General features: G+C 45.7%; 1 protein-coding gene across 1 annotated transcript; it reads right to left on the bottom strand.

Annotated features, from left to right (window-relative positions):
- Window positions 1-2,033: 2,033 nt before the first annotated feature.
- REG4 (regenerating family member 4) lies at window positions 2,034-14,737 on the bottom strand. Its single transcript, XM_047873593.1, has 5 exons — window positions 14,671-14,737; window positions 11,564-11,661; window positions 8,466-8,603; window positions 6,653-6,758; window positions 2,034-2,165 (listed from the first exon to the last, which is right to left on the bottom strand). The coding sequence occupies exons 1-5, from the start codon at window positions 14,735-14,737 to the stop codon at window positions 2,098-2,100; spliced, it is 477 nt and encodes a 158-aa protein (XP_047729549.1). The 3' UTR covers window positions 2,034-2,097.
- Window positions 14,738-16,041: the final 1,304 nt, after the last annotated feature.

The following is a 16,041-nucleotide window of genomic DNA, read 5'->3' as shown; positions in this document are numbered from 1 at the left end:
CAATTTGATGGGTCTTGATAATGGGGTTAATACTCAGAAAAAAAAGGTCAAAAATAATGCAGAGAAAAAACCCTATGCTGGTGACTTTGTTGAGCCCTTGGTCAAGCTATGCCTGAAGCCCAAATCTAGTCATGGACCATAGAGTAACATATACCAATAAATTCTCTGTCTTGCTTAGACAGCCTGGCTGTCAGTTGTGACCAAAAGCATGCTAATTATTCCGTACATAGTCCACACAGGCCCACTCCCCATCCCCTCTTCTTGGCTTTGTATTCCCATCAGCACCTGTCACCTTCTCATACAACATTATTTACTTAGTTAATTGTGTTTCTACCTCCACTCCTCACCCCTGCCGAACGGTATGCTCTCTAACAGCAAGGAATTTATCTGGTTTGTCCATTGGTCGATTCGCAGTCCCTGAAATGAGTTCTTAGTACATAGCATGCATTCAATAAACTTTTGTTGAATGATGTAGTGATATATCTACCCAATGAATAAAGATTACTAAAATGCAATATGCACAAATCAGCACACACTGATTTTCCAAAGTTAACCAAGGACCAGCCTTCTAATAAGACAAGCAGCTGCCCATCCCTATTTGTGAAAGTCGCGAAGCACACGCTGTGCACACGTACACGCAGCTTGTTGGCATGTCAGCAATTTCAGAGAGGGTGCTTCGTTTTCGCTACATCACCAAGCATGTTTCAGGTCGGGGCGCTTGGGAAGCTCAGTCGGTTGAGCATCTGACTTCGGCTCAGGTCATGATCTCACAGTTTGTGAGTTCCAGGCCCGCATCGGGCTCATTGCTGTCAGCTGGGAGCCTGGAGCCTGCTTCGGATTCTGTGTCTCCCTCTCTCTGCCCCTTCCCTCTCTCTCTCTCTCTCTCTCTCAAAAATAAATAAACATTAAAAAAAAAATTTTTTTTAAGAGTATTTTAGGTTGGTGTTGCTCTTCAGCTGGAGCTGTTACATATGTTTAATGCATTTACAGAATGACTATTAGATTTTACTTTGTTTTGTGTTGGTACATTTGTTATTCATCTCTTCTTTCTTGGATTTTTATTTTGTTTCTCTTTACTTCTCTTGAGCTAGTAAAGAGAGCTCCTTTTCCTCCAGAGAACATGAATGAATTAGGGAGGTAGGTGGGCCTACCTCCCACGTGGGCTATAGTCAGAAGACGTTGGGAACCTCTACCTTTTGGGGATATTGTGATCCATGTTTCCTTCACATTCTGTTAGTTCTTACAGGAAATACCACGGAATCTGGCACTTGCCCCAAAGATTTTCGTACATGGCCCCTGGCTGTCTAGCATTCCTGATTTATCTTACCATCTCGGTCAAAGAATCTGATACCTTTGTTTGTTTCTCCAACAGTGGCTTCCCAGAACCCTCGAAGGCGTTGGTGGTTGCTGTTTGCTGACCTAACTATCAGCTTCCAAAGAATGACCCTTTTCCATCCGCCGATCATCTTGCCTGGGCTCCCACCATGAAGACATTTATCCTTTGGGTTAACAAGCTTTTTCGTGCTTAGAGGAAGCAATACGTTATCTCTGATGTCTTCCTCTCTGGCTTCCAAAAGAGTGACAAGGGTGTGGGGGGAGGAAGGAAGAAGTGGGGAAGGGGGCAGGAGGGCCAGCGCGCTGTCTGTTCACTCCCCCTCCCTTCACTGCACCCTTCCCCGAGCCAGCTTCTTAGCCTGTCTTGGGCTGCTAAGGTCACAGGGGTGCAGGGGGGTGTTCTCAGGTTCTGGCATAAGACTCTGTGTTGACCGGTTGGCACAGCACCGTGGGGGAAGCCGATGGCCATCCACACATCCCGAACTGCGTGGGCGGCCCAGCCACACTTCCTCTCCTCTCTGGGGGTGCTTCTAAGAAATGCAAACGAGATCACACCAAAGCCACATTTCCTGTAATTGTCATAGAAGCCACTGTCGTACAGTGTTGAGGCCTCGGACGCTAATAAACCTAAGAGTGAGTGTGACAGGGCCGATCAGCCTCAGTTGCCGTGTTTGCTCTGAGACAATGATCAGACGCAGCCAGCATGCACAGAGGGAGGAGGGCAGGGGCGTGTGTAGGGTGAGCATAGCCTCGATTCGTGCTCTACACTCGGTATTTGCACAGGAAGTGCTGGTGCGTGCTGCATTTGTTGCTCCTCCAAGTTAAAAAGTCTGCAAGAAAATAAACAGACGTTCAAATCCCTCCAGTTCTGTATTGCACTTACCAGCGTTCCCTGGGTCTCTTGCTTGGAACCCCGGGAAGTGCACTGCCATGCTTAATTTCATGCGTGGACTGGGCTAGGAGGTGGGCCCAGGCGTTGGGTCAAACACCAGTCTACGTGTTGCTGCAGAGGTGATTTGTTTGGGATGTGATTAGTATTTAAACTAGTAATGATAGGGGCGCCTGGGTGGCGCAGTCGGTTAAGCGTCCGACTTCAGCCAGGTCACGATCTCGAGGTCTGGGAGTTCGAGCCCCACGTCAGGCTCTGGGCTGATGGCTCAGAGCCTGGAGCCTGTTTCTGATTCTGTGTCTCCCTCTCTCTCTGCCCCTCCCCTGTTCATGCTCTGTCTCTCTCTGTCCCAAAAATAAATAAACCTTGGAAAAAAAAAAATAAACTAGTAATGAGAAAACTGAATGAGCGAAGCAGACTACCCTCCATAATGTAGGTAATCATCCAATCAGTGAAAAGACCTAGTTTTCCCAAAGAGCAAGGAATTCTGCTTCCAAAGTGCCCTGGCCTCAGGATTGTGACATCAGTGCATGTGGGAACTCACAGTCGCTAGCCTGCCCTGCGCATGTCAGCTTTGCTGGCCCGACAATCACAGAAGCCTTTTTTTTTTTTTTTTTTTGAGAGAGACGGTGCAAGTGAGTGAGGGGCAAAGAGAGGGGGAGAGAGAGAGAGGGAGAGAAGTGGGGCTCACTCAAAGCAGGGCTCGAGCTCACCCGATGTGGGGCTGGAACTCACGAACCATGAGATCAATGACCTGAGCCAAAGTCAGATGCTTAACTGACCAAGCCACCCAGGCGCCTGGGAGCCACTTTAAAAGAAATCTATCTCTCTCTGTATACATCCAATTACTTCTGTTTCTCTGACGAATACCAACACTAACTTTGTTCACGGAAAGAAAAATAATGTAAACGTCAGGCACAATTGCAGAAGCCCCATGCCAGCGAAACTTTGGAGGGGAAGACAGAGCTGGATGTAAAAGCGGGGGTCTTTTGTGTCTGGAACAGGAGGCTGCAAGGATGCGGAGGTGGTTTTTCCAAAGTCCGCAGCTGAGGCTCTAAGATGTTCAAAGAATTGGAAGCTGCTGAGCCAGTCACGTCCCACAGGCCACCCCTTTATAAAGAAGGACTGACGGCAAGGAGCAGGTGATCTTGGAAAGGGAAGTATTTTTGTGGACAGGGCCCACCAGGGCCGTCCACAGATCTGCTTATCACCCTGCGGTGTGGGCAGCAGAGTGGTGAGTGGTTAGACATCTGTCCGCCTGGCTCTGACCTGTGCGTCCTGCCCTGGAGCCAGTGTGTGTTGGTGGGATGAGAGCCCCGGGGACAGAGGGCACTGCCAGGCAAAGTGGGGGAAGGTGTCCACCTCCCCTTCAGAGGTCTCCAGAGGTAGAGAGGATGGGGCTAGCCCATGCCCATGTCCATGGCAACCAGAGCCGGGCCACAGAAAGTAATGATATGGAGACGACAAGTTCTAGGTACTGACAGGGTGTGGGGCCGGGAGAACACGGCTCCAGGCTTCAAATAATCAAGAACACAGGCAGCTCCCCCATGGGCACCAACCTAGGGAGGAGTCTGATTGCACTCTCCTCCTCCGTTCCTCTACACCAGAGAGGTGTGTGTAGACCATACCCCTCCCCTCCAGGTTGGAGAACCATGAGTCTACCCTGACTGGGATAAGCACTTCACATATATGTGTTCAGGTGATTAGTACTCTTGGTTTTCCCTTTCTGTGGAGAGGCAACTGAGGCACAGAGAAGTAGGAAATCGGCTCAGGGTCACAGAGCTAACTGGAGGAACTGGAATCCCATCCCAGGCATTCCAAAGGCAGAGCCCATGGTCTTGACTCCAACTCCATTGAATATGAAATTTCTGTTTACTTATTTTTGAGAAACAGGGAGAGAGAAAGAGGGGGAGAGAGAGAGCATGCATACAGGGGAGGGGCAGAAGGAGATGGAGAGAAAATCTTAAGCAGGCTCCTTGCCAGCGTGGAGCCTGCCTCAGGGCTCCCATCTCACCATGGTGAGATTGTGACCTGAGCCAAAATCAAGTGTTGGATGCTTAACCAACTGAGCCCCCCAAGTGCCCCTGAAGTTTCAGTTTAAATTGTAGCACTACATTTTTAAATGTGTCAGAGAGGACCAGTAGAGTTGTCAGAAAGCATTGTAAATGCAATTTGTCAGAGAGTCACAAGCACGTTCCACCGTGGTGCAGAAAAGGAGTCAGAGGGGGTGAAAGAACCAACCAGACAAAATGGCCTCTGAGGGTCTTTCTAAACAGACATAAAAAAGGAACAGGTCTAGCCACACACAGGACGTGTGCGGGGCGGTGTTTGGGGACATTAATACCATACCTTTTGGGTCTGAAGGAAACAATTCAGCCACTGAGTTGGCGGGGCTAAATCTGTTACACAAATAGAAAATGACACTGACAGGGCCAAGGGAAGGCTGTCTAAAATTCTACCTTCCACCAGTTTCTTGCTAATCCTTGTTTCATTCCTTGTGCTTTTCTGGCTTGAGTACCTGTATTCTGGTACCTAAGAGCTGGGCTGAGTGAACCCAGAAAAGGAAGAGAGTCTGAAAGACCTAGAGCTAGTTCTCAGGAAGACATCAGGCTTCCAGTTCCCACACAGGTGGCTTCGTTCCTGGGATTTTGCCCATGTGAACACGGACTGATGGGAAAGACTTGTGTTTGAGAAGTTGGTCCAGTTGAAATCTCAGAATCACAGGAAGCACTCTGAAAGGTGTCTAGTCCATTGCTTCCCCAAAGCTGGACTGGCCTCCAGCCTTAGAGATTCTGATGCCGTAGGTCCAAAGTGATCCCTGGAATTTATACTTCAAAAGTGTTCCTCGATTGATTCCTTCATGTGCCATGTGCTCCTCTTCTAACGCTTTTGGTACTGCAACTACAATGTCCACTTTTGCCTGGTTAATTCTAGTGATGGGGTTCTCACTGCTTCCTGCACATTCTAGTTTTGGATAGTGCTAATTGTTAAACTTTTCCCCCCTTAGATAGAAATCCACGTATTACCAGTTTCTACCTATTGGTCTTGGTTGTGTTCCTTCCATCTGAGCTGTCTATGCCTTTCCCAGCAGCGACTGTGGGCTCTGCAAGTCATTGGGAAGCCCTTCCTTTGCCCGTGAGGAGACCCTCTTATTGCAAAGGGTCTCGACCTGGCCTCAGAGTTTGTTACCTTATTTCTACCATTCATCTTTTGCTGTTGGAAAATTTTCACACTCTTTTTTTGTGCATATAAAAGCTTTATTCCCCAGACAACAGCCACCCTGCGTCGTGTTCCTGAGTCCTCAGTCCAGGCCTTTCCCAGGCCCACTTCCGGCCTAGGAGGGGTGTCCTGGCGACACCATGATGGCCTTTTAAACCCACTAGGATGTTGCCTTCAGCATCAAATAGCCTCTTTCTCTTTGCTATTCTGTTTTCTTGTTTTACAGCAGAAGACTTTTCACATCACTTAATCTCCGTGGTTCTCAAATGCTAGCAATTTTGCCCCCAGGGGACATTTAGCAACATTTGGAGACATTTTTGGTTGTAACAACCTGTGGTGGGGGAGTGGTTCTACCGACCTCTGAAGATTGAAGACCAGGATATCCTGAACCTACAATGAACAGGACAGCTCCCACAACGAAGAATTATCCAGCCCCAAATGTCATTGGTACAAAAGTTGAAAACTGGAAGTTACTAGCATAAAAAGACAAGAAAAATGAGGAGACTCAAGTGATTGTGTGCAGCCTCGGGCTAAGGTTCTGGGCCCTGCATTTTGGGAACAAAACTCAGGGAAACAAACAAGAGGGCAGCAGGCAGGCAAAGATGAGGTTCCCAGGGCTCGTGGGGAACCCAAACTAGAAGGAATTCAGAAAGAAGTTATATGTATTTCTTTCCTGTAGCCTGGGTTTCCCAAAATGTGACATCTTTCCCCTTCATATGTACACAATAGGATTTAAAAATAAATGTATTTGGGGCCCCTGGGAGGCTCGGTCGATTAAGAGTCCAACTCTTGGTTTCGGCTCAGATCACGATCTCACGTTTCATGGGCTCGAGCCCTGCATCGGGCTCTGCGCTGACAGTGCAGAGCCTGCTTAAGATTCCCTCCCTCCTTCTCTCTCTCTTTCTCTCTTTCTCTCTCTCTCTCTGGCCCTCCCCCTCTCACTCTCTCTTTCTCAAAATAAATAAATAAGATGTAAATAAAAATAAAAGTAAGTGTATTTAAGAAAAAAAGTGGGTGTATTTTAAAGAAGATATTAAGAATAGTTGGTCTATGGATATGGCAAAGATTGTAAAATGATCACAAATGACTGTGGGTTGGTAAATAATGCCTGTGGCAAGGCCACTATCCTGTGGAAAACAGAGCTGCTGGTGTGAAATGGGGCTGGCGGGGGGGGGGGGGGAGTGGTTGGGGGTGGGCGGCGGATCTTACCCTCCCTGGAGTTCATCTCCACGCAGTACTTGTTTCCACCTGCGGACTTGGCCGACAATTTTCTGTACAAATAGAAGGCCCCATCGATCCACTGCCACTTCTGGCTCTGCAAGTGACCACAGATGGAAGACAGTCAGCCTGTGCACCTGCTCACAGCCAGGCGGTCCTCTCAGGCCCCTTGAAAACCCGTAAAAATCTTTCATCACAAGAAGCACAGGGATGTGCACAGAATGAAAAAGAGAAAAGTCACCCCATTTAAAGAGGAAAACATTACTATTGATTTTGGCATATTTACTTCTGGTGTAAACATTGTTATTTATCACGATCTTTTTATGGACTAAAATAGGTGGTGGTCTTTAAAAATACATACTCAACTGTGTATCTTGCTTTCAAAACATTTTTAAATGGTCATGGTGCACTGTAATTTACCTTAATGGTATTGATGATGTTTATGTTGTTTCTAATTTACAATGATTATAAAGAATACCGCTATGAACTACTTTGTTCCTGAAGCTGTTTCTGTACTTAAACTTATTTTTTTAGGATAAAAACCCAGAAGTGGAGTTAATGGGTCAAAGGATGTGAATATTTTGAGGGTACTGATATGCATGGCCAAACTGCTTTCCATCTACTGGACAATGTCTTTACGTCCTTAAAAATATTATTCATTAAGACAAAGCAAAAGTTTGATAATCTGATAAGTCAAATTATATTTCTATTTTAATTTGCATCTTTGATAACTAGAGACATTACACATTTTTAAGGACTTTATTAGCCACTTACTTTCTTCAGTTATGAATGTAGAAAATTAAATACCCCCACAATTGTATAAATAGATGTAAATATTTGTCCTAACTCTGAAGAAGAGAGTTGATTGACAGCAATGTAAATACATAAAAATGTGTAATTAATTGTATAAATTATTTGCAACATCTATGGCGAAGTTTTATCAAGAAACAGAAAGTCTGGGGGTTCTTTTCTGGTGTTCCTTATGTTTGTTTGGGTTAACTATAGAAGATTCCCACGAAGAATCTGTAAACTGCAGCTCCCACAGAGGGACCTCGGCAACCAGCCCAAAGACCTCACATACCATTCTTTACAACGAGGTATTGATGGAGATCAAAACGAAGGTCTAGTGAAAAAAAAGTTATGGGTAACATGAAAAAAAAATAATAGCATCTAGGAAAAAGCTTGGCTGAAAGTTCCCAACTTTAACTCAAGATCTAATGGGAATTTAATTAAGCTACATCCCCTAACAGATGTGTGTGCGTGTATGTGTGTGTATGTGTGTGTATGTTTTCATATATGTGTATATATCTATATATGCTTACACAGCTTAAAAAAATGTCTACTTATTTATTTTGAAAGAGAGAGAGAACAGATGCAGGGGAAGGGTGTGGGGGGGAGAATCCCAAGCAGGCTCCATGCTGTTAGTGCAGAGCCTGATGTGGGGCTCCACCTCAGGAACCACGAGGTCCTAACTTGAGCCGAAGTCAAGAGTTGGATGCCCAACTGACTGAGCCCCATAACTTTTTTTTAGGCTGTGAAAAGCCAGTCATTTTGTGTTCTAAGATTTGGGAGGACTTTAATTAGATAGAAGTTCTACAAAGTGATGCCATTGAAATAATTTCCTCCGTTGAGGGCCAGAACTGAGACCTAGACCTTGAGGCTTTGGCCTCTGTTGGTTGGAGGCAGTAACTGAAAAAGATTCACTCCCTGTGCCTCCGTCAGTAGGCCTGGAAGCCATTTCCCATGCAGGGACCATCTATCTGGCTCTCCCAATGGGACACGTGTGGGCCAAGTCTGAGGTTACCTTTTGTGGGTCATGCAGGCCGATCCATACAGGCTTGGTTTTTTGGTAGCCGCTTATATACTTCGCTACGGTGTTGGCTTCCTTTGCATTCTGGAGAGATGCCAGGTGGGCTCCATTTCCATACAACTGACACTCGTACTGTGGGCAAGAAGTTGTGCTAATCATCTCCTGAGGTTTAAACACATAGTCCTCACCCCAGAACCCTAGTAAGTACGTAACTATCTTCTCTGCGGCAACTTTTAAAACTCTCAGCACCAGACCCGAACTTGTTTTACTCCTGTATGTCGTTTGTTTGTTTGTTTGTTTGGAGCAGGGAAGGGGCAGAGAGGGAGGGGAGAGGGCATCCCAAGCAGGCTCCACACTGTCAGCGCAGAGACAGACATGGGGCTCAATCCCATGAACTATGACATCATGACCTGAACTGAAATCCAGAGTCAGATGCTTAACTGACTGAGCCACCCAGGCGCCCCTATATGTCTTTTTTGGATCCCAAATTCTTGCTTTTCAAAGATGCTATCAAGAGAAGGCAATCTGGATTTTTCTTCTCAATTCCTGAATGATAATCACCTTTTGTTTTAGGGATTGGATGAAACGTGGCATAACCATTCTCTAACTGGAAACATACCGTCCCAATAAACAAGGCAACCATTTTATATATCCACATCTTCTAGAGAAGTATACTTATCATACGCTCTTTTGCGGTTGTATTACAGGTTCTGCCTCCATGATGCAACTTAATGTAATGAAAACATGGTTTTGGCTGCAGTTGCTACGTCAATGCCCCCCTTTGGTATCTTGCTCCCGATTAGACATGGCTGGTGTTGGATGTTAATGCATTCCTCACCCTTGCCGACCATTTCACAACACCGGCATGTTTTCATAACTTCATTTGACTGTCAAACTTGTGAGGCATGGAAGCCAGATTACCAATGAACGTTTAGTGAGAGGCCCAGTCACAAAGGGTTCCTGGGACAAAAGAGGAAAGAGTCTCTGTGGTTCAGTGAGATTTTCTCTCCAAGTTCACGCTCCTGGTAGTGCCACAACAGGACCTGGAACTCAGACCTGGAAACTGTCGTTCTCATGGTCCCCTCCACACCAGGAATTTCGAGAACTAAGATTGGCCCTCAATATTGACACCTAGCAGCAGCAGCCAAGGTATTTATTTGTTGGGTCCTTTTCCAGCACCTTCTCTGCACTATGTTCAGGAGCAATTAACTCTGCTAAGGCTTTGTACCAATCCTGGACCGTTTTTGCCTTAAGAACCTCAAATGAACACCCAGCATGTGTAATAAGCTCTTGGTAAGTTATTTTAATGAATCCTTCTGACAAGGCCATGGGGTAAAAGTGACATCCCCATGTTAAAGCAAGAAAACTGGTAGAGTGAGGTACGGCTATAACTAGTGAGTGGCAGAGTCATGATTTAAACGCAGGTCTATTGCTGGGTCATAGGATAATTCTATTTTTAATATTTGTGTAGTTTATATGTATAATGGAATACTACTTGGCAATGAGAAAGAATGAAATCTTGCCATTTGCAACAATGTGGATGGAACTGGAGGGTATTATGCTGAGTGAAATAAGTCGGTTAGAGAAAGACAGGTGTCCTAAGTTTTCACTCATATGTGGAATTTGAGAAACTTAACAGAAGACCATGGGGGGAGGGAAGGGGAAAAAATAGTTTCAAACAGAGAAGGAGGCAAACCAAAAGAGATTCTTAAATGCAGAGAACAAACTGAGGGTTGATGGGGGAGTGGGTTGGGGAGAGGAGAAAATGGGTGATGGGCATTGAGGAGGGCACTTGTTGGGACGAGCCCTGGGTGTTGCATGTAAGAGATGAATCATGGGAATCTATTCCCAAAGCCAAGAGCACACTGTATGTTAGCCATACATAACACTGTATGTTAGCCAATTTGACAATAAATTATATTTAAAAAATAACTGAACAAACTCAGGTCTGTATTACTCCCAAGCCTCCCAGGTAACTTCCTCTTTGGGCAGAATTAGTTTTGGAATGTCTGGGTACGGGCAATACAGGTGGCCTTTAAGATTTCTTCAAGTTGCTTCTCAAGAATTGAGGAGAGGCCCATTACTTTCCACCAGCTTTTTTTTTTCCTTTCAGTGAACAGTGTCTGAGAAACCCCTTCTTCATTTAGCACATTCTCCCTCCTTCCCTCTCTCTCTCTCTCCTTCCTCTCTCTCTCATTCACATCAGCTCAGGAAGCATTGCATCAGGGCTGACTTCCCTGGATTTGCTCTGCTACTTACTCTGGGTGTGATCTTGGGAAAGTCACTTATGCTCACACTGCATTGGAATTTTCCATTTAAATGTCACAATCTTGCACTAACCCCACACTTTTTAAGGTCAGAGAAGACTTCGTATCCTCAATAGCTATCACTTGGTAGGTGGTCCGTCCTTGGTGAGTTATTTATACACAGAATTCTGAGGCTGTTCTAGGCCCAGATCACACCACATTCTCCCCAACCAGTCATGTCAATTAAACAGCCACAACCCAGAGAAACGGCAGCACTGGCTCCCACACTCCTCTGAGGTGGGGTGGCCCTTTGGGTATCTTCTAGACAAAGCCTCAGGGAGATAAAGCCAGCACATTTGCTGGGTTGTGTGGACAATGAAGCCTTCCATTTGTTTGGACTGCTTCACTTTCTGTCAGGTGGTTCTGAAGACTGGTGTGCTCCAGGACTGCCTACACACTGCTCGTTCTGGTAAGTCTGGTGCAGCTATTCAATTGTTCTTTCTGGAAGGTCTTTATCTTCTCATTCTCCTTCTATTTGTGTATTTCTGTCTTTCTTACTGACAGCGAACTCCTTGAGGGTAATGGCTGTTTCTTGTCCATTCTTACGTCTTCACAACTCACCTAGGATCTGGGCAGATATCACCTGCTCCATCCATGTTTATAGAACTGGAAGAGGAGAACACACAACGCTATTCTCTGCATTTCAGCAGCAGGTGACTCCTCAGAATGCCAAGGGAGGACTCTTAATTCTGAGCCAAATGAGACCTGCAGCTCTGGGCGGCCCCTTTAGAGATACCTCCAGGTGGCTTTAGAGATACCTGTCCTAGCATGGGCCAGATTCCTTACCTCAGCCTCAGACCAGGTCCTCAGCTTCCGGAAGTATCCGTAGCAATTGGACTTGTAGTAAAACCATCCAGCAGCGCAGCTGGGTCTCATGATGATGTCTGCACAAACACAGAAGGCGATTGCAAGTGATGATGGCAAAGCCAATCCATTCCCACACTCGTCAGTCTACAGAATGCAAGGGAGGCTGGCTGTCCTGAAGAAGGATCCTGCTGGGCTGCCCAAACTTTATACGGGTAATCTTTCTCCCAGCCTTCTCCAAAGGGAACTACGGCCTTTGTAAGGGGAACTGTGCACTGGAGAAAAGGCTACAATCAGATTTAAAAAATTTTTAATGTTTATTTTATTTTTGAGAGGATGGAGGAGGTGCAGAGAGAGAGGGAGACACAGAATCTGAAGTAGGCTCCAGGCTCTGAGCTGTCAGCCCAGAGCCTGACACAGGGCTCGAACTTACGAACTGTGAAATCATGACCTGCGCTGAAGTCAGATGCCTAACTGACTGAGCCACCCAGCTGTCCCTAGCTAAGACAATTTCATAGCAGACCCAGGGGGACCCCACATCCATCCCACAATTATCTCTCCAGTTATGAAATGCACAATTAGAATAGCCACACTCAGCAATTGGCAGAATCCTCACATTGGTTGTCAGGTCAAACAGCTATAATTCAAGGCAGCACAAGAGTGGGCAAAGGGCATAAATTGGTAGTTTTAGGCATTATGAGGAAGGAGTGGGTATTTTTGACCAGGGGGACACAGGACAGGTTAGATGGCAACTTGGATGGAACTTGACACTGGGTGAGCTGGGTTGTGTCAATAGCGAGGGGACACGTTAGGCAAAGGAGGTGTGTGAGCAGAGGGATGGAGGCAGAAACGTGCAAGATGTGCACCACAAGGGCAAGCACTTAAGTTTGCCTCAAGTAGAGGGAATCATCCAGGCAGCATGGTGGAAAGGGAAAGGAGAATCAAGGTCTGGACAAGGAAGCCATGACCGAGAGGCACAGGCTCTTCCTGCTACTTGATTAATGAGTGGGCCACGTCACCGAATCTGAAGGTTTAAGAAGCAGGGAAATGGCTGGAAATACAGAGGGCCTTGGTGATGAAGGGAATGCCAGGCTGGCGAGCTCGGGCTTTGTGACCACGTGGCTGCACTCCAGTGCTATAGATGAGCGCAGGGGTCTTTCCGTTCCTCGGAGACTTCTGCAGTCTGTCGTTGTCACATAGCAAGCACTTCCTCTCTCCCCACTCAAATGACACTCCTGTCACTCGTTTGCCCTGATCTATTTCATCCTTTGCCTATACATCTCTAGGGACTTCCTATGCTTTCAGATAAGCTCCCTACTCTGGCTAGCAGGGCATTCATGACCTGGTTCTGCAGCCCTATCCAGCCGAATCTTCCTATGCAGCAATCCCAGGAAGTCTCTACCACAGGGAGGAAGATCTGTAGAAGAGTAGAGTAGTGAGTGTAGAGTAACCGGTGGTATGTTCTGGCTCTACCTCCTCCAGAGGAGAGAAACCAGAGAGGGCTGGTGAGATCCCAGAGTCGGGAGACTGGTTTCTTGCTCCCCAGGTTTAGCCTGGGTGAATTTCAAGCCCCTGGAGCTAACCACCTGGTTGGTTGCCTCCACAGGAGAGTTGAGGGCCACCTCTTATTGTCTTCCATATTCTATTTTTTTTAATGTTTATTTATTTTTGAAGGAGAGAGAGACGGAGTGTGAGTGGGGGAGGGGCAGAGAGAGAGAGGGAGACACAGAATCTGAAGCAGGCTCCACGCTCTGAGCTGTCAGCACAGAGCCCGACGCAGGGTTCGAACTCACAGACCACGAGATCATGATCTGAGCTGAAGTCGGACCCTCAGCCGACTGAGTCACCCAGGCACCCCAGTCTTCCCTATTCTAGCACGGTTCAGAGAAAGCGGCTCAATCCCCCAGGTCCCGAGCAGCCATAAGGATTGACAGAACTGGTGGCTGGCAGTCAGCATGGGGTGGAGGGCAAAGAACCTTGAAGCACAAGGACACATCCAGGGTAGGCTAAGGCAAGGACCACACACATGAGCCACGGGCACCAACATGATGCCAGAAATAACTCTGCTTCTCTTCCTGCTTTCTTCCAATTGATTCTCCCCTTGGCCAAAGTACTCCCCAGTGGGAGTAGTGTTAGGTTATATACATGCTCAGGCATGGTTTCCCTCGCTGGGCCATGCGGGACTATGAGAAGCACCCCGGATGAGGTGCCAGAACATTATGTAATCTTGCTTTGTGACCTTGAACAAGTCTCTACCTTCTTGGGGCCTCATAAACAGAATGAAGGCATTACACCAGATGTGCCCACATTTCATTTCTTTACATTTCAGATACTCCATGATACTTATTCTCAGCTCATGAGTTCTCTTCCTGGCTTTCTCTACTGGAAGATCCTAGGGTATTGATTCTTGTTTTGTTGACATGTTACTTTGTACTTGATGCTGGGTCTACATGTGTGGGGGAGCCATCTCTCCAACAAGGCTGTAAGTCCCTTGCAACCCAGAATTCCCAGTATACTCAAATAGGAAAACAATGCATAAACATTGGGTACCTCTAATTATAGCGCTCACTTATTGACTACTAGATGTCAGGTGCACATTGTCTTCCCTCTTCACAAGAAACTTGCAAAACTATTGTTATTATCTACATTTAGTTGATTATTTAACTATGGCTCACAACCACATGAGGTTAGAATTTGTTTGATTCTAGAGTCCTTGTACTTGTTTTTCCCCTACAGTTTATTATTTATTGAGAGAGAGAGTCGGGGAGAGACAGAGAGAGAGGGAGAGAGAGAGAATCCCAAACAGGCTCAGCACTGTCAGCATGGAGCCTGATGGGGGGCTCGAACTCATGAACCATGAGATCATGACCTGAGTTGAAATCAAGAGTCAGATGCTTAATCGACTGAGCCACCCAGGTGACCCGAGTCCTTGTACTTTTTTACCATGTGACATTGTCTTTTGTTCCTGTCCTTGACATCTATTTCCTGTGGCACCTAAATATTTTGGGGGGTGAATGGATGGCTGTCAGTGTGCTGCATGAACACAGGCTGTGGGTGGGTTCAGTCCCAGCTGAGTGACGGATACTCACCACCCAAGACTTCAGTGCTGAGTACACAGCTCAGCAGTAGGAGAAGCCACATTCTTTGGGGGGCCATCTTCTTCTTCCCCTGGCCACAGAAGTGCTTCAGAAGCCTCTATTACAAGGAGTTTTCCTTTGAAGCTCCTGGAATCGCCTAGACCTGCAGCCTGAACACATTGGGTGAGACAGACCCAGGAATTTAGATGCCCAATCACATATGGAGGAAGCAAAATATTTTCCTAAGCCCAGATTATACAATGAAGGGAATCTCAAGCTAAATGTAGAGACTGGGAATAGTTAACTTAAGTCACCTGCAAGACCTCTGGTCCAGCGCCAGAGACGTAACTGTACTGGGCTGAAAAGTCTGGATGGAGACCGTTTGGTACACTGTGGAGAGCCTGCTCCTGCTATTCTCTGGGGAACCAGCAGAGGGAGCCTAAGCCAAGCTTTCTCACAGATGAGGCAGTAATGGGCTTTCTATACAATCAGCTCAATCAAATCAAGTCAGTCCCAAGAGTAAATTTTTCTGTGTTAGAATTAAAAGTGAGCATATGGTCCAATGTCCACATTTTACAAATGAGAGTCTACCTGAGGCCTTTGGGTATGAAGTCATTTGGTCATTGTCGCACAGCTATAACCAGATCTCCTGACTTTAGGGCAACCCTCTTTCCTTCACACTTAGGTGATAACCACATTTGGTTTTGTTTTGTTTTCAGAAAATAAATGGGCAATAGTGTGCGGACAACAGTACTGTTCCCCCAAACTTTGAAGAACACCCAATTTGTCCATTTTTGTCTTGCTGATTTTGGCTCGATAAAGAAAAACCTCATTGTTTTTGTTAGTATTTTTAAAATATTAGTAATTAAATTACTTAAATTAGTAATTAAAAAAATTTTAAAAATATATAAAAAAGAATTTAAACATCTTTTTTTAGAATGCTTATCTTTAAAATTTTCTTTTGTGAATTTTTGACTTAGAGCTGTATGCATTTTTCTGTTCGATTACTATCTTTTTTCTCAGGAATTTGTAGGGCTTTTCTTGTGTATTTATTGTCTTTCACATATAACGAAGAATATTTGCCAGTTTGTACATCTTCTCGTTTCTGTTTCTTGCCACACTGAGAATTTCAAAACCTGTCATATTTATCTTTTCCTTCATAACATTTGGAATTTATGTCAGCAAAAAAAAAAAAAAAAGGCCATTACCATCCACATAAGATGAAAATATCTGCCCATATCCTCTTTTATTTTCATCTGCCTGGCATTTATTTTAGTGTAAGCATGGGATCGGGTCCAAGATTTTTTCCCAAATAATTATTAGGATGAGTAAATAATTAATTGAATCCTTATTTGAGCATACTTTATGATCCCAAAATCAGAA

The sequence above is a fragment of the Prionailurus viverrinus genome, chromosome C1 (genome assembly GCF_022837055.1).
Source record: "Prionailurus viverrinus isolate Anna chromosome C1, UM_Priviv_1.0, whole genome shotgun sequence".
Lineage (NCBI taxonomy): Eukaryota > Metazoa > Chordata > Mammalia > Carnivora > Felidae > Prionailurus > Prionailurus viverrinus.
This window is presented reverse-complemented; position numbering and strand designations above follow the sequence as displayed.